The sequence below is a fragment of the Chelonia mydas genome, chromosome 3 (assembly GCF_015237465.2).
Source record: "Chelonia mydas isolate rCheMyd1 chromosome 3, rCheMyd1.pri.v2, whole genome shotgun sequence".
Classification (NCBI taxonomy): domain Eukaryota; kingdom Metazoa; phylum Chordata; order Testudines; family Cheloniidae; genus Chelonia; species Chelonia mydas.
Window position 1 is genome coordinate 110,221,188 of NC_057851.1, and position 26,698 is coordinate 110,247,885.

At 44.7% G+C, this 26,698-nt stretch overlaps 1 protein-coding gene across 1 annotated transcript in view; it reads left to right on the forward strand.

The window, feature by feature from the left end:
- IYD (iodotyrosine deiodinase) overlaps positions 1 to 17,826 on the forward strand; it is a 30,579-nt gene extending 12,753 nt beyond the window's left edge. The window contains exons 2-5 of the mRNA XM_037894975.2: positions 2,729 to 2,923; positions 5,665 to 5,824; positions 7,314 to 7,470; positions 15,196 to 17,826. Coding sequence (XP_037750903.1) covers positions 2,729 to 2,923; positions 5,665 to 5,824; positions 7,314 to 7,470; positions 15,196 to 15,378 — 695 coding nt within the window. The 3' untranslated portion in view covers positions 15,379 to 17,826. The remainder of the gene's footprint in view (positions 1 to 2,728; positions 2,924 to 5,664; positions 5,825 to 7,313; positions 7,471 to 15,195) is intronic.
- Positions 17,827 to 26,698: the final 8,872 nt, after the last annotated feature.

Here is a 26,698-nt window from a genome sequence, read left to right on the forward strand (position 1 = left end):
ACCTGATCTCCTTCTTTGAGAAAGTAACAGATTTTTTAGACAAAGGAAACGCAGCAGATCTAATTTACCTAGATTTCAGTAAGGCGTCTGATACCGTGCCACATGGGGAATTATTAGTTAAATTGGAAAAGATGGGGATCAATATGAAAATTGAAAGGTGGATAAGGAATTGGTTAAAGGGGGTCCTACTGAAAGGTGAACTGTCAGGCTGGAGGGAGGTTACCAGTGGAGTTCCTCAGGAATCAGTTTTGGGACCAACCTTATTTAACCTTTTTATTACTGACCTCGACACAAAAAGTGGGAGTGTGCTAATAAAGTTTGCGGATGATACAAAGCTGGGAGGTATTGCCAATTTAGAGAGAGACTAGGATATCATACAGGAAGATTTGGATGACCTTGTAAACTGGAGTAATAGTAATAGGATGAAATTTAATAGAGAGAAGTGTAAGGTTATGCATTTAGGGATTAATAACAAGAATTTTAGTTATAAGCCGGGGACGCATCAATTAGAAGTAACGGAGGAGGAGAAGGACCTTGGAGTATTGGTTGATCATAGGATGAGTATGAGCCACCAATGTGATATGGCCATGAAAAAAAGCTAACGTGGTCTTGGGATGCATCAGGTGAGGTATTTCCAGTAGAGATAAGGAGGTTTTAGTACCGTTATACAAGGCACTGGTGAGACCTCACCTGGAATACTGTGTGCAGTTCTGGTCTCCCACGTTTAAGAAGGATGAATTCAAACTGGGACAGGTACAGAGAAGGGCTACTAGGATGATCTGAAGAATGGAAAACTTGTCTTATGAAAGGAGACTCAAGGAGCTTGGCTTGTTTAGCCTAACTAAAAGAAGGTTGAGGGGAGATATGATTGCTCTCTATAAATATATCAGAGGGGTAAATACCGGAGAGGGAGAGGAATTATTTAAGCTCAGTACCAATGTGGACACAAGAACAAAGGGATATAAACTGGTCATTGGGAAGTTTAGACTTGAAATTAGACGAAGGTTTCTAACCATCAGAGGAGTGAACTTTTGGAATAGTCTTCCAAGGGAAGCAGTGGGAGCAAAAGACCTGTCTGGCTTTAAGATTAAACTCGATAAGTTTATGGAGGAGATGGTATGATGGGATAACATGATTTTGGTAATTAATTGATCTTTAACTATTCATGGTAAATAGGCCCAATGGCCTGTGGTGGGATGTTAGATGGGGTGGGATCTGAGTTACTACAGAAAATTCTTTCCTGGGTATCTGGCTGGTGAATCTTGCCCATATGCTCAGGGTTTAGCCGATGGCCATATTTGGGGTCGGGAAGGAATTTTCCTCCAGGGGAGATTGGAAGAGGCCCTGGAGGTTTTTCGCCTTCCTCTGTAGCATGGGGCCTGGGTCACTTGCTGGAGGATCTCTGCTCCTTGAAGTCTTTAAACCACGATTTGAGGACTTCAATAGCTCAGACATAGGTGAGAGGTTTTTCGTAGGAGTGGGTGGGTGAGATTCTGTGCCCTGCATTGTGCAGGAGGTCGGACTAGATGATCATAGTGGTCCCTTCTGACCGTAATATCTATGAATTTATGAAAAGGAAAGAGGTAGAGACCGGCAGTACATGAGCTGATGCAGTCAGTCATGCAGACACAAAAACATTATAAGAAAATTAACACTTTGTCTTCTTTTCTGTGTTTTGTTCAATTATAAAAACCATTGTTTGTTAGTTAAAAATCCTTTTTTTTTTTTTAAGCCACACTTTCTACTTTCTGGGTCCATTAGGGATGAGACTAAGTTGGTGGAATTGTTATTAACACTCTTTAAGCACAGTTTGCTTGGCTGATTTGGGCCAGGCCCAGGCTAAAATTGTTATGACTAGTTCCCATCGGCCAAACAAACTGGCCCTGAGCCTCCTCTCACCTACACAAGTGCAAATTAGGAATAAATTCACTGAAGAAGTCAATAAAGTTATGTCTGTGTAAACAGATGTGAGTAGAGAATCAGACCAGCTGTGTGTTAATGTATGTTAGCAGGAAGCATTTTAAATCAATGTTTTATCTCCAGTTTAATATGGGTTTGTCACAAGTGTAGATGCCCCTCTTTCCCTCTCCCAATGCTGTCACACAGAAAATGCACTGTGAAACCACAGACCTTAACCACAAAGTCACATTTGAACTGAGCTCTGCATTATAGCACCTTTAGTATGAGACATGACCATGGACAGAGGCTGGCAATCAACCCCAAAAGGAAATTTCACATATTTGTAATTAGCCCTTTCTCGACTTTGTTCATTTGAATGACCTTTCAGGGGTATGCTTTGGGGAAAAAAAGTGTAGCACTCACATTTTATTTTTGTTAATTTAGCTGAATCTTCGCTATAATGTATTCTCTCTTTCACAGCAAGGTCTTATTCTTTAACCCAGTTTTCTGGATGCATTGATTGAAGCACAACAGGTCATGACTTGATGATGGGTCACACAAGGAGTCAGTGGCTGTAGCATGATTAGAACCTGGAATGCTCCTGGTCATTTGTTTTAAACAGCCTCTTTATTCAGTGCATTTTACAACTAGAGCTGGAGATTAATGCTCTCTGTCATCTGGCAGCTAGGAATTCTGGTTCTCCAGTGAGGTACAGGTACAAATTTAGGTTAAAACATATTACGGTGATTAATGTCAAATATATTTATGGCTTCATCCAGCAATAAGAAAATCCTTACCATAGTGCATGCATTCTGCTCCTTCTTTACAGATGCTGATGGCGACTGGCAGGGATTAGATGAAAACATTGCACATGTCTCCTTCTCTGCTGAGCGTTACTCCGAGGATGAAATGATTAAAAGGTCAAAGGAATTTTATGAGCTTCTCAATAAGAGACGGTCTGTCAGATTTATAAGCAATGAGCCAGTCCCCAGAGAGGTCATTAATAATGTCATCAAAGCAGCAGGTATGGTACTGAATGAATGAATCTCTTGAGAGTGACAGAAGCACTGGTCTCCTGCTCCTCAAATGCATAAGATAAGAGTGATATGGAAAGACATAGGGAATTAAATCTTAGAAGATGCCAACCATGCTCCTAGTTTTAAATGCAGGCCTATTGAATCGGCACTGAATAAGTATTCAGAAACACTTGAACAGCACCAATGTGACTACCAGGGTAACCTTTGGAATCCTGACCAAGGTCACGTGGCTGGGATTGGGAAATACATTTTAGTTCTTTGCCAGAACTCCTGTGTGTCAGTCTCTTACTGCAGGGCCAGACTCAGCTCCGCTGTAATCCCATTGACTTCAGTCAGGGATGAATTTGACCCCCATTATTTATCTTGTCCTAGAATTTGGCTGCTTTTAGTAAAGCCTAAAATTGTGAGAAGGATTAGAGTAGGTTTCAGCAGCCTCAAGCAGGATTACTAATACAGAGATCCCAGCCACTATTTGCAGTGGATTGTTTCCATGTTTAAAAATCTGTGAGCTGTTTTGTTACTGTACCTGCATGTAAGAAGATGGCGATGTATTTCAATTAGCTGGCAATCATTAAAAAACTGAACATGTTCTGGCACATGCAACAAAATGAACAAGCCTGCAGCATAGATGAAGTGCTCTGAAAGCTTTGAGGAGTGGAGAAAGGGGAAAAAACAAACATCATCAGTTCTTGTCTGACTCTCAGGAGAAACAAAGTAATTGATAAACCACATTTAATTTGGGAGTGAGAGTGGTATCTTTAAATAGTTTGTTCATGGTGCATCTCAAACTTAAGCAGGGCTTTGGTTAGCAAATGGTCATTTGTTTCTAAGACCTACAAACAGTTAAAACTGTTTAAAAGAGGGGCTGGGGAGCACAGTCCATTCAGTCAATATGAAGATCTGATCAGGCTCTTTTATACCCACTTTACTTCTTTAAGGCATTTAAGTCCTGCAAAATGTGTATATTCTATAGCTTTGATTTTATTCGTTTTCAGCCAGTTAAATACTCTTTCCACTGTATTTGTGCATGGCAATTAGGACTGAGTGAACAAGTTCAGATTTCATAAACACTTACATGTGCCAGCTGCCTTTGGGTCTGTCAAATCAAACCTGTATGCTCTTTGGCAGATGTTTGCATCCTAATATTCCTATTCTTTGTGTAAATTGGAAACTCATTCTTTTTGACTGCTAGGATGGTTTGCTCAAAGGCCATCAGCTTTTTTCCCCTGAAGCCAAACAAAGCCTTTGGTTTTAATTGGCTATATATTCAGGCTGGTTGATGCTTTACTTTGATTTTAATACATTGCATTAGTATTACTATTTGGCACTTAGATGCCTGCTGACAGGTACCTTACATGTATGAAATTAAAAAAAATAACTAACTTCTTTCTTCTCATTTAAAGTCAGTAATTGGAACAGACATTAGATAGGAACTAACCAGTGGATTTAACACGTCTGACATTGATCAGAACTGTGATGGCGTAGTCTCCTCTTAAAGGCAGTATTGTCTAGTGACAGTCTATCCCACCACCTGGTGTGGCTCTTCAAGAGTTAAAAGGTCCAATTATAGATACAAGGAACTCGGAGATACTGAGAGAGAAGTGGTCCTGGGAGTAAGAATGGTTTAGGACGAAACCTTGTTCTTTAGGGGCCTGGGGCCAGGAGCCTTGCAGAGAGGGTGGGGCAAGGCTTCCCTCTCTCCCAGCCAATGGAGGATTAGCTGGGAAAAGGTGACCAGTATAAATGCTGCCTCCTTCCTCATAGCAGTACAGGTGCCTGCAGATACTGAAGGGAATAAGAAGGCTCCTCAATTAGTAGGGAACAGACAGCAGCAGCAGAAGACTGCCAAACCCTCTGAGTCTGAGGATTAAGTGGGGTCAGCTGAGGTATAACAACTGCTTGAATTACCCAGCTCCTAAGGAGAAAAATAAAGATTGAGAGTAACCCTGAGGGCACTGGGAACAGGGTTTCAGGGGCAGGCTTCAGAGGAACCTTGAAAGCCAGAAGCACCTTTTGAGACTATTTGGAACTTTTTGTTATGGATCATTTTGTAGGAGGTTTTGTAATAAACAAGCCCAAGGCAGATATAATTAAGACAAGCATCAGGAGTGCCTGAAGTGGACGGACAGTAACTACAGGGGGTGTGAGTGATTGCTGGACCCAGACTAGAAGGAGATTAGTCTGTAAAAGAAAGCTTACTGGAACTGGTGAGGTTTTTATCTGTATTCAGTTTTATTACCGTACTAGACATAGACTTGCATGTTTTATTTTATTTTGCTTGGTAATTCAGTTTGTTTTGTCTGTTACTACGTGGAACCACTTAAATCCTATTTTCTGTATTTAATAAAATCACTTTTTACTTATTAATTAACCCAGAGTATGTATTAATACTTGGCGGGAGCAAACAGCTGTGCATATCTCTCTATCAGTGTTATAGAAGGAGAGTGAGGCAGAGAGTAAGTGAACAGTACCACATTGATGCTGCAGGAGGCACTACAGCACAGGCATGCCCTGCAACAGGAACTTTAGACTTTCCTCCATGAAGAGAATGAACTGAGACCATCAACATCAATGGATATGAATACCTTCTTTCCCATTTGGTCAGCTTGCTTTCTTATTGCTCTGTAATTCAGTCCTGTGTCCCCCAGAAAGATGATCTGACTCTTCATTTTTTTTCCCTTAGCATTTTGTTGGTTGATTTTTAACGTTTGCATTTATTTGCATAAAGGAACTTCTCCAAGTGGAGCACACACTGAGCCTTGGACCTTTGTGGTAGTGCAGGATCCTGAAGTAAAACATAGGATTCGGGAGATCATCGAAGAGGAGGAGGAAATAAACTACAAGAAAAGAATGGGAGACCGATGGGTTAATGACCTGAAGAGACTGAGGTACAAAAATCAAGGCAAATAACGGGCCAAGATTTTTCAAAAGTGACTTGAGAGTTTTGAGTGCCTGACTTGAGACATCTTGAAAGAACCTGATTTTTATAAAAGGATGAGCACCCACCTTGTCAAAACTGGCCCATTAAGTGTCTCAAGCTGAACACCTGAATACTGAGCCACCCAAAATTGTTAGTCAGTTTTACAAATCTTGGGCAAGGTAAATAAATAAATCTAACTGCAAGCAAGAAAGACAAAAGAAAAGGCCTGTTAGGGAATTTTATCCACACTAGCACTGATTGTTTTTCCTCTTACTTCAAGGAAAAACAGAATTATTCAGCTCAGTTTAAAATCCTATTTTTTTTAGCCTTTTTGAGCATTCTGGGGGTTATAATGGATCACAAATTGAATATGAGCTAACAACGTGATACAGTTGCAAAAAAGGCTAATATAATTCTGGGATGTGCTAATTGGAGTGTTGTATGTCATACACAGGAGATAATTGTCCCACTCTTCTTGGCACTGGGGAGGCCTCAGCTGGAGTACTGTGTCCAGTTGTGGGCACCATACTTTAAGAAAGATGTGGACACTTTGGAGAGAGTCCAGAAGACAGCAACAAAAATGATAAAATGAGGAAAGGCTTTTTAAAAAGCATGTTTAGTTTTGAAGAAAAGAAGACTGAGGGGGCACCTGATAAGTCTTCAGATATGTTAGGGGCTGTTATAAAGTGGGTGGGGATCAATTGTTCTTCATGTACACTTATTTATTTATTACAGTGGTAATTATTATGCTGGTGCAAGATCAAACTACATGTGTACTATGTATGTAATTAAAATATCTCTCTCTTTGCATAATGAGATGAGATATACATGAAAACAGGAGGAAATAGCTCTTTTATACATCCTTTTAGGCCATCTCATAAATTCCTATAACAACATGTATGGAACCAAAGTGACTGAAGCACAAAAGAGATGACCTACACAAGGACAGGTCAATGATCTAGGTCAGATGGACGTGTACTACACAAAATAGCTTTAAAACTTATCCACAGTTCCCAAGTCAGTGGCCCACCCGTAAGCACCACTGACTACAGTGGGAGTTATAGGAACCCAGAAATTCTGAAAATCATGCCACTGTCTTAGTTCCCAGTGCCTGTGGGTGAGTGCTCATGAGGTTAGTCCTCAGGTAGGAGGGGATATATCTGCACCATATTCTCATGCAACTGCACACTAGAGAGCAGGCAAGTAAAATCTTTCTCTCATCCATCCATAGACGGAGAGTGCTGGGACCCAGGGTTCTAATTCAGGCCTGTTTCTAGGAAAACATCCAACAAACTTCATTTAAATGTTGTTTAAGATCAATAACTAAGAAGTAGCTTAAAAAACACCTGTTATAGCTGTTGTACATCTGTACCAACCTTTTATAGCCAACACATATATATGATAGTGAAAACAATGAGACAGCAGAATAAATGTCTTCAAAAATCACCTTTTTGCAGAACAAACTGGATAAAAGTATACCTGGATACAGCTCCCTACCTGATCCTCATTTTTAAGCAGGTGTACGGGATGCTTCCAAATGGCCAAAAGAAGACCCATTACTACAATGAGATCAGTGTTTCTATTGCCTGTGGTCTTCTCCTTGCTGCACTGCAGGTACGCTGACAGCATGCCGTACAGTCAGAGTTGGTATAAACTAGGGTTGGGATGGGTAAGAATAGAACTGAACCTTTGCCCCAAACTTGGATTAAACCCAAATCTTATTTTTGAGGTTTGAAAAAGCTTAACTTGCTATTTTAAAAAAAATAAAAATAAAAAAATCACTCAAGTGAAAGTTTGAAGCTGAAATGTTCATCTATTGATAGCGTGCGTTGTCATGGAAAAAATGACATGGTGGACTAGCTAGATATAGGCCCAACTTTGAGAAGGTAAATCTTTCTCCATCCATACTGGCGAACAGTAAGAAGAACTTAATTTAAGCAATGTGCTTCGTGTTATTTGCACCACCTTTTAGACAATAAATTCAGGTGCATACAGGTTTAATACTGTCTTATTAATAGAGCTGCAGTAGATACCAACTTAAGCCCTCATAACTCTTGTACTACACTAATAATGATGCTAGGGTTCTCAGGTTACCAGTATGTCAGTCTTAAAATGACATTACCATAACACAACGTCCTTTCATGAATCCCCAGGACAGTCTTGCTTTGAGATCAGTTTCAGTGTTGCTATGCCCATTATTTGTGGGGCGGGGGAAAGCAGGCATATGTTTTGTTTAACAGCCAGTGCAGTTTGTTGTTTTGTTCAAGGCATTTCTAAAGATGAATTTATTTCTAACGAGTTTAAAGCTCTGAACTGTATACACTGGACAATCAGATTGTTTGACTAGTCTCTCAACATTTAATTCTAGTCCTTATGTCTAATGTATACAAAAATGTTTAAATAGTGAATTTTTTAAACTGTTAAATCATTAATGGAGCACAATAACAGCAAGCCAATGCATTACCAGACTCTTCTCTTTTAGTCTAAATTTTTCCGAACCCTTCGTTCTGAAGGAAAATCGTCACAGCAGGAAATCTGAGGAGGGAGCAGTGCACGAGATTTAATTGTAACCCTGGTTTGTTGCTCCTCTGCAACTGTGTATGGGTACTGTATGTCTATACTGCAATGTAAGCCAGGCTCAGACTCAGGCTTGAGCCAAAAACCCCTTCTGTCTACACACAAATCTCTCAGTCTCTGGGTCGGACCTAGGGCCCAGCAAGGGTGGAGGGTCTGAGCCTATGACAGGCCGTGACCCATGGTTCAAGCCCTATTGTTTTGCAGGGTAGATGCAGCCCCACTTAACTCAGGTCTTGAGGAGACTGCCAAAAGTATCCAACAATCTCATGGGACAACTGCCTTTATCCTCTATCCTCAGAATCTCCAATTAACTCAATTGAAAACGGAAGCCATTCCTCTTGGTGCACAGCAGCAGCTCAGTGAGTCAGTGTTAACCCTTCCATTGTCTTCACTGAGCTGCAAACACCATCTGGGAGCCTTCTGTGTTTGCAATGGAGACTGAACAGAACAAGCCTCTTTCAAAGTGCGCTGCTTCATGGTGATGGAAGCACAGCCAGCTTTGGTGAATCTCTGGTGCGAGGCCAGCAAAACTGTGGTAAAACTTTAGTAAAAGTACCAAGAGTGACCATGCATACCAGCAAACTGCAAAGAAACGGGCAGCTTTGCCAATTTACTGAACTGGTGACCAGTGCAGGGAGCGGATTAAGCAGCTCAAGAGCAAATGACAGAAGACCAGGGATCAGATCCACACCTCAGGCAACTCACTGGCACCCTGCCTGTTTTATGAGGTGTTGGCCTGGCAGAGTAAACTGTGGTGCATAATGGCCTGGTCAGCTCAGATGTGCCCTGCCAGCTGCAGAATCTAGCATGGGGAGTGATGGGAGCCAGCAGACACTGAGTGAGGACCATGAAGTCACTCTGTTGCTGAGGCGGGTCCCAGAGCACACTTTGGAACAGGATCAGTGGCAACTTCTGGGTCCATACTCTGAGGAGCTGTTTGATGCCCCCTCAAGGAACAGCAGCAGACATGGAAGGGACAGAAGCCGCCCCTGAGCCTGGTAAGTTTCTGGCTCCAATTTAATATTTATTGCTACGGTAATGGGAGGGGTTTCCACTATATAGATCAATGCAAAAGTTCTGAGAAGCTCATTGTAGCTGCTAATGGCAGATTGTATCACAGTGCCTTGGCGCACCCCTCCCCCTCATGTGGAGTTCCAAATGGCAACCAGGAAATGCAAACAGTAAAGAACAGCTCTAAAAAGTATTTTTATTGGAAAGACACCGATTTTTGCTATGGCCACTCCTGTTTCTTAAAAATAACATTATATTGCCATGCCTTTGTTTACTGCTCTGTAATCAATCAATGGCCTATAGACCGTCCTGGAAACTGTGTATGTGTGTGTTTGGGAAAACGTGATCCATTTTCAAAACTAGTCCATTTCAGTTAGAGGAAGTCCATAAGTGACAATCATCTATCCCAAGTCTGACTGGGGTTTGAATTTTTGCCAAGAAATGTGAGCGTGGGGAGGAGGAAGGCTATGGAGTTCTGTGTGTTCTTATGCAGCCATAACAGGGTAAGCCCTGTGGAAGCTAATGCAGCCTGTTGATTTCCTCATGAATTCTGACCCAATCCCAGGTGCTGATAGCTGTGAGCCGGAACCCCAGATAGGTAGTCCGGTTGTGGGGAAGGGCGTATTTTCCAAGGCCACTTTGGTAGATAATTAGACCACTCTACTCACAGGGCGATTTACACCTTACGTGCCCCTAGGCACAGCATCTTCAGCACCCCCACCCCTGCCTACAGCTGACCTTCGTGTTTTCCATAAAAAATGAAACTTTTAATGCACTTAACTTTTAGGCCCCCATGAATGCTGGCTCCCCAGGCATGTGTCTACTGTGCTTAATTGGAAATCCAGCCGTGTCCACTCATAGATGTGCTGCTCAGTTATATTGGAATACTCCAGCTGCATACGCTGCAGGTTTCCTACCATCAGCTTTGCCAATATGCCGCCGCAAGAACAGTTACGGCCTCCAAAATGTGAAAGGCTTGAAATGACAGAAACAGGTTTTTGTAGTAAGGTCACAGACTGCCTCCTTACCCCACCATAAGTAGTTCTGCAATTTTTGTAAAACAAAAACAGGTTAGAATTTTTAACTTACCATTGTCTCTGCATTACTTTCACCAGGCCGTGTCCAGGGAAATGAAACATCCCCTTCACAATATATTGCAGTTCAGTTTTGAAATGTGGAATTTCAAGGACCTAAAATGTTACAAGAATTAATTCTGTGCTCCTCCCCTGAGCTATTTGAGACAGTGACACTGTCTTGTCCAGTTTCAGGCCCCCTGTTTCAGGCCCCTTGCCCTCTACCGGCTGCTGTACCTCCAGAGTTTGACCCCTGACGGTGTAGTTCAGGCCTGGCCCCAGTGTGCCTTCTGGACTTTGTTCCAAGAGAAAGCATTTCCATGATGAATTTATGGTTCAACAAGCAAGGCCAGTACCAGAAACAGAGGGACTTAAGACTGGAGAAAAAGGACGCCAAGAGGCAGGAGGAAGGCTGAGGCTTTCTGCACAGCTAGAGGACAGTGTTTCAGCGCGGGACCAGGCACTTGCTACACAGTTCCTGGTTTTTTGGAAATGTTCTTTTGTAACGGTTTGGATGTTGTATGGGAAGTCGCCTGCATGGCAATGGGTGACTGTTGTACTGTTCTGACACATTTATAAATAAAGCCTTTTATCTCATCAAAGTTTATTGCTATCACTGCACCTCATCATACAATCATGAATTGAAATAATAAAGCTAAACACATGACTGGGAACAATTAGGAATTAATAAACAAACACTATTCCTCTATACAGTTAGGTACAGCAATCCACTCTTCAATCACTTTCTTATATGAATACATATTGCGACTCATCCTCCACCCCCATTTCATAAGTGGTCATGTCATTAATAAGTACCTTGCATGGCAATCAAGCCCCCAAGCACTGAACCCACCCCAAAGCAATTAGCCCCATACCTCCCACTGCAAAAGCACATTCATAGAGTACTATTCCCCCTCTTCCATGGGGCCAGGCAAGTCCATAAAGTGGGAGCACAAAGCATCCCTGACTTATAATGCCTGGATTCACCCGCGCCAACTGTGGTAGGTGCATTTTCTGGCTGAGGGCACTGATTCAGCAGCCCCTCACGGTCATAGGTCCATTCAGGGGGAAATGGCTCACCTCTGGCTCCACAAAGATTGTGAAGAGCACAGTATGGTACAGTAATGCAGACAGCACCGATGACACTGGCATCTAAACATGTCTGTAGACATCTCCAGTGGGATCTCAATCTGCCAAAAGCACATTCAAACAACCATTCTACATCTGCTCATCGTATAATTAAACCATCTTTTGTCAGGACCTCTGAAATCAGAGCATGTTTCATATGCCAAGGCAAAAGTGGGCACATAGGGTTCCCCAAAATAATGGTAGGGACAGTAACTACATTTATGACCATGTCATTTGGTGGGAATAGTGTCCCAGCCTGTCCATGAATGTAGACTCCTGATTGGTAAGAAACCCTGACATTGTGAACTTTCCCAATGCAGCCTACATTGACATTCATAAAGTGATCTCTGTGGTCCACGAGGGCCTGCATAACAATGGAGTAGTCCCCTTTGCACTTTATGTACTCATGAGGTCCTTGAGGAGGGTAAACTATGGACACACGACTCCCATCAATGGCCCTGGCACAGTTTGGAAACCCCATTCTCTCAAAGCCAGCAATTACCCCAGGAATAGCTTTGTATGCCCGCCATCTTGGAGTTAACCCAATGCCTGACTGCCTCAGAAACCTCTGCCACTACTGTACCCACTGTCAACTTTCCAACACCAAACTGCTTGACCACGTTCTGGTTGGAAGCTGGCTACCCCAGACTGCTGACAGCAACCTGCTTCTGAACTGGCAAAGGTGCTCTCATGCTTTTAGGTCGAAGAGTTGGGGCAAGCTGCTCACAAAGCTCCAGAAATGTAGCTTCTTCATGCAAAGAAACCCACTGCTGTCATCCCAGGTCCCTATGACAATGTGATCCCACCAGCCTGTGCTTGTGGCCCAGCACCAGATACACCAATCTTTGTAGGGGGCATCAGTGCCTATACGGAGTGTAACAAGCAGCACCAGCTAGTGTGAGCCTGCCATGCCAGGTTGCTCTTCCTCCTCCTCTTCCTGCTCCATCCAAAGCTCTGTCACACACCTTTGGTGGATCAGAAAACATTGCCAAAATGTCCACTAGTGCCTCATGGAAGTTCTGCCTGTTTCCTGACACAGGAGTGAAAGTACAATCAAGAAAACTTCTGAAGTCTCCTCCATGTTGGTTGGCAGGCTGTGTTGGCTACCTATAACTTCCTGTAACATGCAGGGTGGGCAGTACAGTTTTCCCACAGTGCACCAGTCAAAGGGCCAGAGCTATCACTTTTCGGGAGAGTGCTAGGAGTCTGGGATCTGGTCGGTTTGACTCGGGGCTGCATGCTGCACTGTGGAAGCCGGAGCCCCAGGTTAGAAAATTCTTAACGTAGGATTAAGAATCAGTGTAGATGCTCAGGCCCTGGCTTCTTGAACACAGGTCAACTGATCTGAATCTTGCTAACCCTGGTCTTACATTGCAGTGTAGACATACCCTATGTGATTCTCCACTCCCCCTCCATGTAACTGCGTACAAAGGGGGTGCAATGAGGATGTGCTAAAGGAAAAAGGGCAGAACCTGCATTTTATGTCCCCAAATGGCATGGTGCTCTCCTCTACTCACAGACATCCTGCTCTTAAGTTACTCTAGGTGTCTCTAGAGTTAGTCTGTCAGCCATCGTCCCCAGCCACAGAGACTTGTATTGCACACCTTGCTCCCTTTCCCAGTCAGAATAAGTGGGTGTAATCAGGCTCCAGATTATCTCCAGTACCACCTTAGCCAATGCCTCATCCAGCCTGACTCTCGATGCTCCCTGCCAGCTCGAGAGTGGCCCTGCTCCTCAGGGTCCCTTGTCAAGCTCAGAGGCAGATTAAAGTTTCCTGGGGCCCTGGGCCAGAGCAAGTAGGGGCCCCTTTGCACCCCTTTTGCCTGTAGCCCTGGCCACAGCCCCAACCCTTTCTGCCTCTTCCCCGGGGCCCACTCCTATTCCACCCAGGATCCCCTCCATTCCCCTCCCTTACTGCAGCCCCGAAACCCATTTTGCTCCTTTTTGCCTCCCCCCCACCCCCGCCCCACTGCAGCCCCAAGACTGGAGACTCTCCATTCTGGCACCACAGCCCAGGGCTCAGCGGGGAGTGAGAGCTCCTCCAGTCCCAGGGCCACAGCAGGGGGGCTGAGTGCGGGGCTTCCCTTGCTGCCCCATGGCTTCTTTCAGGTGGGGGGTGCTGGGGCTTCCCTTGCCTGGGGGCTTCTGCTGGGGACGGGGTCAGGGGCCACTGGGAGGGGCTTCCCCCACCCCGCCTGGTGCTGCTGGCGGGGAGCGGGGTTGGGGCACAAGATCCCCCTGCCTGACACTGTGGCCATGGAGCAGGGTCAGGTTGCGGGGGTTTCCCCTGCCCCTCCGCCCAGCGACTGGGGCTCTGGACTTCCACCACCCAGCAGTGGATTTTCTCCAGGGCCTCCCAGTTGGATGGCACCCCTGGCATGAACCCCGTTGGCCCAGTGGCAAGTCTGACACTGGCCCAGCTTCTAGAAATTATTTTATACTCTTTCAGAAGAGAGCCAGCCCTATGACTCCACAATACTTAGCACTACTTCAGCTAGCACTCTGCCTCTTCAGAGCACTAGACAAACTATTTCAACAGGAGCTGCAACCTGTGAAAATGTCATAAAACTGGCTCTCCTTTAAACTTAGTATATGCCCTTTCATTCTAAAGCACTCCCAGAATGCTTAACCAATTAAGCACTGGGCCACGTTCTGCTTAAATCCACATGCAGAACTACCATTGAATCAATGAGAGCTGTATGCTCATGTCATGTCTAGTATCTGATCTGAGTGTTTGGCGTAATGCTTCATTTCCTTGTGGGATTTTATATGGGAGGACTGGGGAATAAGTGAATGGGTTTAATGAATGGCTCTGGGTTTTTAAAAACAACCACCTCCTATTCCACCCACACCCCCCAACATTTTCATAGAAGATGACAGGCTAATCCTGTTTGGCACCTCCTGAGAGGCACGGCACTAAAGGTGCAACCCCTGGGGAAAGGGGAAAAGCTTTAAGTCACCTTTGTGCCCTCTGGATTCTGGGCTGCTGCAGGAACTGAAAAAGCCCCGGATGTAAGTTTGAGCAGCCCACAGGATTGATCTAACTTCCAGCAACCTCCTCATAGCTGCCTTAGCTCAGAATCCCCGCAACACTGAGTACTAAGGTTAGGTCCCTTCCCAGACTCATCTACCTTGAGGCCTGCGAGGCAATAGGCTGCATAGGACTGCTTATGCTAGCCTATGCTACTCCCACAGTGGAGGAGTTCCTTTTGACTCCTTCACTGCCCTCTAGGCTGCTGGAACCATGTGCAGGGGCTGGAGTGAGAATTGGCCTCTGAATATCAGTGGTGGCGAGGTGCGGGGGAGCGGAATGTGCCATTTGCCCAGCAGCCTAGTGTGTTTTATTTTAAGTAGGGTAGGAAATCTCTTTTGCTCCTGGTAAGGCTACAAATATGTTAGAGATGAGCTTTAAAGGTTTGAAGCATGTGAGCATGTTTGGACTGTACAGTAGGAAGATGGGCATGGAAGGTCAGCTACAAACTCGGAGGACTGAATTTTATTTCGTTCAGTTTAAACTGCACCTTGCCTCTGTTTGTCTGTCTCGTTCTAGAATGTCGGTCTGGTCACAGTGACCTCTACACCTCTGAACTGTGGCCCTCGCCTCAGGGTGTTGCTCCAACGCCCAACAAACGAGAAGTTACTCTTGCTGCTCCCTGTTGGGTACCCCAGCAAAGACGCCACCGTGCCTGATTTGACACGAAAGCCACTGGACGACATTATGGTGGTCATGTGAGCATGGGACAACTAAGGAAAGAAATTACTAAAATGCTGACTGTAAAGCAACACTGTAAAGCCCACAATATGCTGCTTCTCTCTGTCTATTATACACAGCTTATCTTTGTCCTCTTAAGCGTACCTGTGGATCTGGCTGTTTATACCCATATGCCTTCTTAGCACTCGTAATTGCAGCGGCTGCATCCAGTAATAGCAGCAAGCAATCAAGCTCTGTGAATCTGACAACTGCTATTATTGATGAGCCTGGTTGATTGTTCCAGGGGATATGCACAATAGCCCTTCAGTTGCTTTTATCGCTTCAGTTTCCTCTCCCCATTAGGGAGCGACTCTTTCCCTGAATTGGAAAGAACCTCCTCATCCTGATATCTTTTGATTGTCACTTGCACAGTTATCTTCCCTTTGGGGGTTTCAGCAGAGCTAGGCAGCAGAGAGGTTAGCAGAGAGTGGGTGGAAGACTAAGCAGTTTGTACATTGCTTGATGTACACCAGTCAAAGATCCCCTGCCCAAGAGCTGCATTATCTTTTGCAGTGGAAGAGGATATCTTCACATATGTTAGTACTACTTCTGCTTGACCAAGATACTCGGAGGCCTTGTCTAACCTAGACATTGTCTCTAAACTTTGTTCCTTTGCTGCAACTGGTGCAAGCCCCCATTAGGGGAAATCTAGGGCAGACACGGCACCCACAATGGTCTAACTGGTGTCATCTACATGTGCTCTGGACAGTTAGGTGGCATGACAATGAAAATGCAGGTTCCCTGTCTATGCTAGTGCTCCCATCATTGCTGCCCCTAGTGAAGCAAATAGAGGGTATGTCTACACTACAATTAATAACCCATGGCTGACCCATGCCAGCTCACCTGGATTCGGGCCAAGGGGCTGTTTAATTGCAGTTTTGATATTCAGGCTTGGGCTGAAGCCCAGGCTCCAGGACCCTGCAAGGTGGGAGGGTCCCATAGAGTAAACCACAATACTGACTTTGGGTTTGTCTTCACAGACAGGTGCTCCAGCTTAACTGAAGTTGTCGTTTTAAACTGATTTTGTTAAACGCATGCAAGACTATGTGTGTGGACAGTCTCATTTTGAAATCATTTACTAAGGCAAAGTTACAATGAAATGTTAACATACTACATCATACAGCACTTCTTCAGGATCTGTTTAATATTCAAAGGACCTGGCTAAAAATTCTGGCTTCCTGGCTGGGGAGCCCACCTCCTCTTACACTAAAAAGGGTGAGCATATTTCTAAACATCCAACCTCTTTTGGGCATTTCTCTTGTTCATGTATTGATCTGAAAGCTTTTCATTACAAGGACAGTCCATATTTTACTATATCACAATTCCATAGGAGGAGGAGTCACATTTTTCCAATAAAATGCAATACAAAGTCTAGCAGCTAACAGTTTACTTGTCATTCTGTTTACAATGCAGATGCTTTACTGGAGAGTTAAGTAAGCAGTCAGGGGACCTTTAGGAAGCCAGCATGTTGTCTTAAGATAAAGCTCTTTAATAATTTCCTTACAAAGCCATCTAATTCCTGCACACATATGCAAGCATGTTCCCCTTTCCCCACAACCACTGCAACAGAGCACCTCCCTAGCAGTAAAAATATGATGGCTTTTAACTGGTGTCAAATGCCATATATGTGGTCATTCATAAACAATTTATTTGAGCTATTCTCTTATTTTGGTCTAAACCAGATTTACTTTGGTTTAGTTTAAATTTATTAGGAAGAGGTTTAATCTACACAAAACTAAGGCCTTGTCTACAGGGAAAAGTTGTACTGGTGTGACTTCAATTAGTTTTTAAAGGAGTATAGTTACGTTGGCACAAAGCTATGTATGGACACACATTTCGGCTTAGCTTAAACCTATTCCCAGTTGACTTAAGCTAAACCAAAGTTCCTTTTAAACTGAAATAAGTGGAACCACGGACAGGTTTCGACTTGTTTAACCGAACCAGTTTAATTAAACCAGTGTGTGAGCAAGATCTTATATTATATGGTGGTGGTTAAAAGAGAGAACACAAAATGAACTGTCAAAAAACAAAAACTGTTCTCTTTTTTCCATTCTTTGACTCTGGAAATTAATATATTAACACATCAAAAAGAAAATGAGCCTGTAAATTGTTCATCGATTGTATGGAAATGACTCTGTTGAAAATTCCATCCAACAAAGAGCCTCTGACACTGCAAAGCACATGTGAAAAAACAGAAAAATATCAATCCAAATACAAACATCTTGATAGTATTACAACTGTTGATGACACTGTATGACAGAACCTTTTCAATCGTGTTTAATGCTGCTGTTATGTCAAGCCTGCTTAGATCTGCCAATATTCTACAACTATGCTATCATTTTTAAGACAGAAGTGAAATTGGAAGATAAGAAATTTTGCTCTTGTGTTTTCCTGCAGGACTTTCTTAAATAAAATGAAACATTCCATCTACAGTGGTTTTACTCTTATTAATTAAAGGCTTTCAACTTGTTTGGTTCTAATAACTAATATGGGCAGAGATTAGCTTGGTGGAAAGGTCTCCCAGGCTTTTGGGGGGGGAGGTTCATTTTATATTCAGTCACCCATTAAAAATTTGAACCAAGGTAAAAAAGCGGGTCTGTATTTTCTGAAGAGCTCAGCACCCAGCAGCTCACCTTGTGACACTTATGGCCAGGTTTTCAAAACAGCTCAGAACCCAGACTACGGAGCTTGTGACAATCTCGTACTGAGTGAGCAATACATGAAAGTCTGGGAAATCCAAAGTGTAGCTGGAAAACACAAAGCTGTTTAATCATCCAGTCCAGCTCCCTGCCAATTCAGGGTTGTTCCCTACAAGACACTTTCGAATGTTTTCATTTTTCAGTTTCTTACTGTGCTTGGTTGAAGCTCAGAACTTTTTGATTCTTAACCCCCTTCTGAATCTCACCCAGCAGAAAGCTTGGCCTTTGAGAAGCTGTTAGCATGGAGTAAGGATGGTAAACTCAACTTTCTGATAGAGCTTTCTGGGATATCTCTTAACACCCGGCCTGTGCTTGCACTGGTATAACTATTTCAATTGGGTATGATTTTTTTCCCACTGAAATAGTTATACTAGTATAAACGTGCCTTATACCATGATAGCTTATTCCTTTTCATAGAATAATAGAATATTAGGGTTGGAAGAGACCTCAGGAGGTCATCTAGTCCAATCGCCTGCTCAAAGCAGGACCAACACCAACTAAATCATCCCAGCCAGGGCTTTGACAAGCCGGGCCTTAAAAACCTCTAGGGATGGAGATTCCACCACCTCCCTAGGTAACCCATTCCAGTGCTTCACCACCCTCCTAGTGAAATAGTGTTTCCTAATATCCAACCTAGACCTCCCACACTGCAACTTGAGAGCATTGCTTCTTATTCTGTCATCTGCCACCACTGAGAATAGCCTAGCTCCATCCTCTTTGGAACCCCCTTTCAGATAGTTGAAGGCTGCTATCAAATCCCCCCTCACTCTTCTCTTCTGCAGACTTAATAACCCCAGTTTCCTCAGCCTCTCCTCGTAAGTCATGTACCCCAGCCCCCTAATCATTTTTGTTGCCCTCTGCTGGACTCTTTCCAATTTGTCCACATCCCTTCTGTAGTGGGGGGACCAAAACTGGACACAATACTCCAGGTGTAGCCTCACCAGTGCCGAATAGAGGGGAATAATCACTTCCCTCGATCTGCTGGCAATGCTCCTGCTAATACAGCCCAATATGCCGTTGGCCTTCTTGGCAACAAGGGCTCACTGCTGACTCATATCCACTTCTCGTCCACTGTAATCCCCAGGTCCTTTTCTGCAGAACTGCTGCTTAGCTAGTCGGTCCCCAGCCTGTAGTGGTGCATGGGATTCTTCCGTCCTAAGTGCAGGACTCTGCACTTGTCCTTGTTGAACCTCATCAGATTTCTTTTGGCCCAATCCTCCAATTTGTCTAGGTCACTCTGGACCCTATCCCTACCCTTCAGCATTTATACCTCTCCCTGGAGCTTAGTGTCATCTGCGAACTTGCTGAGGGTGCAATTCACCCACCATCCAGATCATTAATACAGATGTTGAACAAAACTGGCCCCAGGACCGACCCCTGGGGCACTCTGCTTGATACCGGCTGCCAACTAGCCATCAAGCCATTGATCACGACAATCTAGCCAGCTTTCTAGCCACCTTATAGTCCATTCATCCAATCTATACTTTAACTTGCTGGCAAGAATACTGTGGGAGATCATATCAAAAGCTTTGCTAAAGTCAAGATATATCACATCCACTGCTTTCCTGATATCCCAGAGCCAGTTATCTCATCATAGAAGGCAATCAGGTGGGTCAGGCATGACTTGTGTGGGAATAACTGTGCCAGTCAGCAATGCAAGTAGGGCGGTCCAGTCTGGTACACCGTACCAGCAAGACATTTATAGTTGGTGTGGCGTACCAGAAAGACACAGGAGGAGCAGAACATGGGGCCGCCCAGTGGCCCCACACCAGCAGCTCCTCCAGCACAGCTGTACTGCCCCCAGCCCTTCTACGCAGGGTCTCCTCCATCTGTACAGCAGCCCTGCCAGAGAACAGGGCTGGGGGCGATACACCCATGCCAGAGGCGCTGCCAGTGTTCTGCTCCTTTCCCCACTGCGGTTCCCCGGAGAAACCTGACCGCAGGGCTCTCCCGGGAACTGCAGCAGGAAAAGGAGCAGAACGTGGGGCTACCAGGTGGCCCCACACTGGCAGCTCCTCCGGCTTGGCCGTACTGCCCCCAACCCTGTCCTCTGGTGGGGCTGCTGTCCAGACAGAGGAGACCCTGCATGGAAGGGCTGGGCCGCGTAAGAGGGGATTGAATCCTTAATGCCTGATTGGGCAGCTACTCTGCATAAGCCACTTCAGCTCAAAAATGAAGGAGTAAAAATTAAATAAAGAAGCAGAACAGCATATAAAGAAAGAGGTAGGCCAAAGCTGAGTGCTGCTTTCACTGAAGTCCATGGAAAATTTCAGTGAGGGAAGAGGTAGGCCATCACTGTACTTTCAAAAATCCCACCCACCTTGTAGGACTTCGCCACCTCACTATGGTGAGGATTATCCTATACTCAGTCATGACTCATACTTCACAAGGTCTTTTCATTGTCCCTCTGCCTCTCTTACATATTACCATGTTCCACATACTGGAGAGATCTGTAACATCCTTGCTTCTCGGTCGAAAATGTGACTGGGATGGATAGGGCGCACACGCGCTTGCTGAAAGAATAAGGAGAAGCCTTAAAGGTGTGAAGCATGATGATCACTTGGTGCTTCCAAGGTTGGGAAGGAGGGGCACGCTTGAATCTTGAATTTGCAATGCAGCACGTGCTGTCTGCTAGCCGAAGATCACATCTTCTGAGCGAAAAGACAGATAGAGGACCTCTCCCTTTGGCTAGATTTGCTGTGTTCACAAGTAAAACACAAACCAGGAAGGGTCTTAAGGGCCGGGGCAGCAGCCTTATTGTCCTGTTGTGGTTACTGGAAGATGATGGGCCTGGCCCATCCAAACCTAAAGGTCTAGTCCCTCAACATAGCGGGAGGAGCTGTTGAACCCAGGCCACAAGTAAATACTGGGGACAACAAATAAAAATACAGGAACAGGAGTGAAGACCAAAGGTTAAAAATCAGGGAAGCAGAAGGGGACACCCCAGCAGAGAGTTTCTGACAGCGCCCAGTCTGCTCCTTAAAGGCACCTAAGGAGTCAGTGGCCATACCCAGAGGAACTCTGCTCAGAGGCATGACTTTGAGGGATCAGAGACAGGCCCCTCACTCTCAGAGCAGTACCCTTCCTCCTCCTCCATAGAATCATAGAATATCAGGGTTGGAAGAGACCTCAGGAGGTCATCAGTCCAACCCCCTGCTCAAAGCAGGACCAATCCCCAACTAAATCATCCCACCCAGGGCTTTGTCAAGCCTGACCTTAAAAACTTCTCAGGAAGGAGATTCCACCACCTCCCTAGGTAACGCATTCCAGTGTTTCACCACCCTCCTAGTGGAAAAAGTTTTTCCTGATATCCAACCTAAATCTCCCCCACTGCAACTTGAGACCATTACTCCTTGTTTTGTCATCTGCTACCACTGAGAACAGTCTAGATCCATCCTCTTTGGAACCCCTCTTTCAGGTAGTTGAAAGCAGCTATCAAATCCCCCCTCATTCTTCTCTTCCGCAGACTAAACAATCCCAGTTCCCTCAGCCTCTCCTCATAAGTCATGTGTTCCAGACCCCTAATCACTTTTGTTGCCCTCCGCTGGACTCTTTCCAATTTTTCCACATCCTTCTTGTAGTGTGGGGCCCAAAACTGGACACAGTACTCCAGATGAGGCCTCACCAATGTCGAATAGAGGGGAACGATCACGTCCCTCGATCTGCTGGCAATGCCCCTCCTTATACATCCCAAAATGCCATTGGCCTTCTTGGCAACAAGGGCACACTGTTGACTCATATTCAGCTTCTCGTCCACTGTAACCCCTAGGTCCATCTAGCAGCCTTTTTATTTGTGAACTGAGTAAAAGCCTGCTCCAGCTGAACTTTTGCTTACATATTTATTAAGTGGCACTGTATGTAACTGTCTGAACTGCATACAGAATAGAGAGTGGGATTAATAGTGGGGGGTCAGTTTGCATTTCAGGTAATCACGATACCAGTTGAGCAGAGCGAATCCATCCAACCATTCTACTATAGTCAAAGGGACATTGGTACAAGTCTTGGCTTCATTTTCTGATGTAAGGGGGAACTCCAGATGCACATAGGGAATGTAGCAAGGATGACCAGAGTTAAGGCAAGTATTGTGACCTGGGTAGAGTTTATGGAAGAAACTCATTATAGCACCCTTTTAAAAGTCTTTAAAAACAAGGACTGGTTTGCAAAGCTCCTCCCACACCAGCCACCTCAGAAAAGGATTGCGAGTGAATGAGTAAGGCTGTTGCTGTGGTTGGAAGGCAGAGACAAGAGTTCACAGGCTGGGTTGTTTGTATGTTCGTTCATTTTATCGTCCAAAGTGACTGTTGCCACTAGAGTTGTCCCAAGCAGCAACCCAATTTAAAAACACTTGCTACACAGTGCTTTTATTTATAAAAGAGTGAATGCAGATGCTAAAAGAAATTGATAGTCATAAAAGTACACATTAAATGTAGGGTCTGCATTAATCAGCTGATTGATTACACATGGTCCAGGTGCAACTCCATAGCGGTGATCCCCAGCTACTTGTCGAATTCCAGTGCTACTTTTGTGACAGTCTCATGCCCTGTGCTGTGAATTGCCCAAACCTCTCCAGGCTTAGTATGTTTCAAACTATCCAACTAGCTCAAAGCCATAAATATAACAATTTGCAGCTTGCAATAGACATTTGTATAATCAGTTGTAGTTGGGACTAGGGCTAGCTCACTCACCCTGCCCCCTCTACTTTGTTTTATAAAAGAGGCATATTCCCCACCAGCTCACTCCTAAGGACACCCTGCAGGTGAACAGCAGCATTGCCAGTTGGAATGGTGTAAAGAAAAAAAAGGTACAAAGATATCTTGGGCTAGTAGCTACTTCTCCCAGTGATGCAAGGTGAGTCCTAGAGACTGCTTCCAGGGCTTACCCCTTTCCTACCTGCACTATTTACCAGGCTCTGGTTCCAAGCACAGCCCAATTCTTTCTCTCTGTAGAAATCTTTACTGGCTTTATTGGTTGCAGCCTGAGCCTCCTCTTGTCTAGCCTTGAGCATGTACATGAAGTCAAGAATACTGTAAACTAGCAGCAGGGAAAAGAAACGCTAAAAACAATCTCTTCCAGTATGTAAAGCTACAGCTGCTCTCTACCACAAGCTCACATGTCCTACTAGGATCTCAAGGACTAAACAAGGTTAATAATATACAGCACCTGCTGACTCAGGTTAATGAGGGTCTGGTAGCTTAAGTGTGAAAATGTGCTCTGAAGAGAGGTGAATTCAGTGGTGTTGCAAGGTTTTAATAGGTCAGTTTTCTGGCCCATAAGATAAATTAACAGTATTTTGTATGTATATGTACTCTCTCCCCCAGAGGATCTCAATATGCTTTACATAAGAATGGAACCTCAGTGTCCTGGTGAGTTAAGCAAATGGTTATCCATGCTTTATCAATGAGTAAACTGAGGCACAGAGAGATGAAGAGTCAGGGAGTAGCTAGTCCGTGAGCAGCCTTGCAAGGGGAGGAACGGGTTGAAGATGAAAGGAGCTTTCCTGCACCTTCACCAGAGTGGAAGGAGGTGCATTTTATAAACACGGGGAAATGGGGTGGGTTCTAAAGAGTCCACTTTGCTACTTCATATGACTTTCTCAGATAAATAGGCCCCATCTGACCCATCTTTCTTCCTCCCTCTATCCAGTTATATGCCTGGACACCCTAAAATATGAGAATTGACTCTAACATTTCAGCAGGAGGGTACTATGAAACTATTGAAAATGTATGCAATTCAAAATGATTAAGTAGTAGAGCCATACTGACAAACAGTGATTGGGAGTGGATGATAGGGGATGGATCACTCAATGTTTGTCTGTTCTGTTCATTCCCTCTGAAGCACCTGGCTCTGACCACGGTCTGAAAACAGGATACTGGGCTAGATGGACCATTGGTCTGACCCAGTATGGCCATTCTTATCTTATGCCTTATTTAGTTACTACCAATCTGAACTATTATGATGCAACTCTTATTTTGTATAGAGCATCATCTCTCAAACTGGGTTTCGTGGACCCCTGGGGGTCCCCGAGGGTACTCTGGGGGTCCCAGAGTGCTGCTGATCAACTTCTCCCCCTCCCTCCCAGCATCTCCTGGAATCAGGTGCAATCTCCCAGAGGCTATTGAAGCCAAATCAGGAGATTTTAGGTGCTAAAAGTCCAGTGGGGCTAAGGCAGGCTCTCTACCTGCCCTGACTCCGTGCCGCTCCCAGAAGTGGCCGGCATGTCCCTGCGGCCCCTGGATCAGGGCAGAGGGTGTCAGCGCACTGCCCCCACCCTGAGCGCTGACTCCACAGCTCCCATTGGCTAGAAACTGCAGCCAATGGGAGCTGCAGGGGCAATGCCTGTGAGCAGGGGCAGACCCCCTAACCTCCCTGCCTAGGAGCTGCTGCCAGAGGGTTGTGCTGGTTGCTTTCAGAAGCCGTCCGAGGTAAGCGCTGCCTGAGGTAAGCACATCCTGGCCGGAGCCGTCACCTCTCACCCTCTCCCGCACCACAACCCTCTGCCCCAGCCCAGATCCCGCCCCCAAACTCCCTTCTAGAGCCCGAACCCCTTCCTGCCCCTAATCTCCCTCCCAGAGCCCACACCCTCTCCAGCACCCCTGCCCCAGCCCAGAGCCTACATCCGAACTCCCTCCCGGAGCCTGCACCCCACACCCCCTCCTGCACTTTGCCCCAGCTTGGTGAAAGTGAGTGAGGGTGAGGGAGAGCAAGTGAGGGAGAGTGGGGGGGATGGAGTGAGTGAGGCGGGGCCTCGGAGAAGGAGCAGAGCAGGGGCATGGCCTCTGGGAAGGGGGTGGGGCAAGTGCTGAATGGGGGAACTTGGGGGTCCCTGAAAAATTTTAAATCAAAATGGTGGTCCTTGGGTAGCTAAAGTTTGAGAACCGCTGGTATAGAATCTTTCATACAAGCTATATCCTCAAATGCTTTGCAGAGTTAATTCAGTAGCAGATTCAGGGATATGTGTTTTATTTCAATTTTTTTGTTTTTTGTGTCATGTTACTGTACAGGTGATGTATATAGAAAACCTACTTCACCCATAATTGCAATGCAGACAAATATAAATGTTGATCAAATGCATAATATAAATAGATTATTAGAAAACAATACAAGACTTCCTTATGCGTTGAAAGGTGTCAGAAATACATAGCTATAGCTTGTAGAGTTTCATAAGAGTATAAAGTATAGCCGTAGTCACTATGTTTTAACCCAGGGTGAAGTGTCAGTTAACTTGGGTAGTGGCTGGCTGACTTCAAAACAAAGAATTTAAATACTTATTATTGTAAGATGTATTTAGAAAACAAAGTCACTAGAAGTACTAACTACCAGCTGGAATTGTCAGAGGAACTGAGGAGTTGGGTGACAGACTGTGCTCTTTTGAATAACCCAGCAAGAATGTGCAAGTGGAATAATTGTAAAGCTATGTAGGATTCATTTTATACCAAGAATGTGTTTAAATAAAAGCATATTTCAATCTTTCCCTGAAACAAGAAGTAGTATTTCCAAAATGTACTGCTATGCCAGGGTGTCAGCCCAGGATTTGAGCATCACAATGCAGTTCTAATGCTGTTCTAATTTATAACCTTAAGGGCCCATTGTGAGTAGACAGGCCTGCTATAGAATTATAGGATTGGAAGAGACATTCAGAGGTCATGGCAGGACTAAGTATTATGTAGACTATTCCTGACAGGTGTTTGTCTAACCTGCTCTTAAAAATCTCCAGTGATGGAGATTCCACAACCTCCCTAGGCAATTTATTCCAGTGCTTAACCACCCTGACAGGAAGTTTTTCCTATGTCCAGCCTAAACCTCCCTTGCCGCAATATAAGCCTGTTGCTTCTTGTCCTATCCTCAGAGGTTAAGAAAAACAAATTTTCTCCCTCCTCCTTGTAACAACCCTTTATGTACTTGAAAACTGTCATCATGTCCCCCCTCAGTGTTCTCTTTTCCAGACTGAACAAACCCAATTTTTTCAATCTTCCCTCATAGGTCATGTTTTCTAGACCTTTAATCATTTTTGTTGCTCTTCTCTGGATTCTCTCCAATTTGTCCCCATCCTTCCTGAAATGTGGTACCCAGAACTGGACACAATACTCCAACTGAGGCCTAATCGGCACAGAGTAGAGCAGAAGAATTACTTCTTGTGTCTTGCTTACAACACTCCTGCTAATACATCCTAGAATGATGTTCGCTTTTTTTGCAACAGCGTTACACTGTTGACCCACATTTAGCTTGTGATCCACTATGACCCCCAGATCCCTTTCTGCGGTACTTCTTCCTAGGCAGTCATTTCCCATTTTGTATGTGTGCAACTGATTGTTCCTTCCTAAGTGGAGTACTTTGCATTTGTCCTTATTGAATTTCATCCTATTTACTTCAGACCAGTTCTCCAGTTTGTCCAGATCATTTTGAATTTTAATTCTATCCTCCAAAGCACTTGCAACCCCTCCCAGCTTGGTACCATCCACAAACTTTATAAGTGTACTTTCTATGGCATTATCTAAATCATTGAGGAAGATATTGAATACAACTGGACCCAGAACTGATCCCTGCAGGACCCGACTCATTATGTCTTTCCAGCATGACTGTGAGCCACTGATAACTACTCTCTG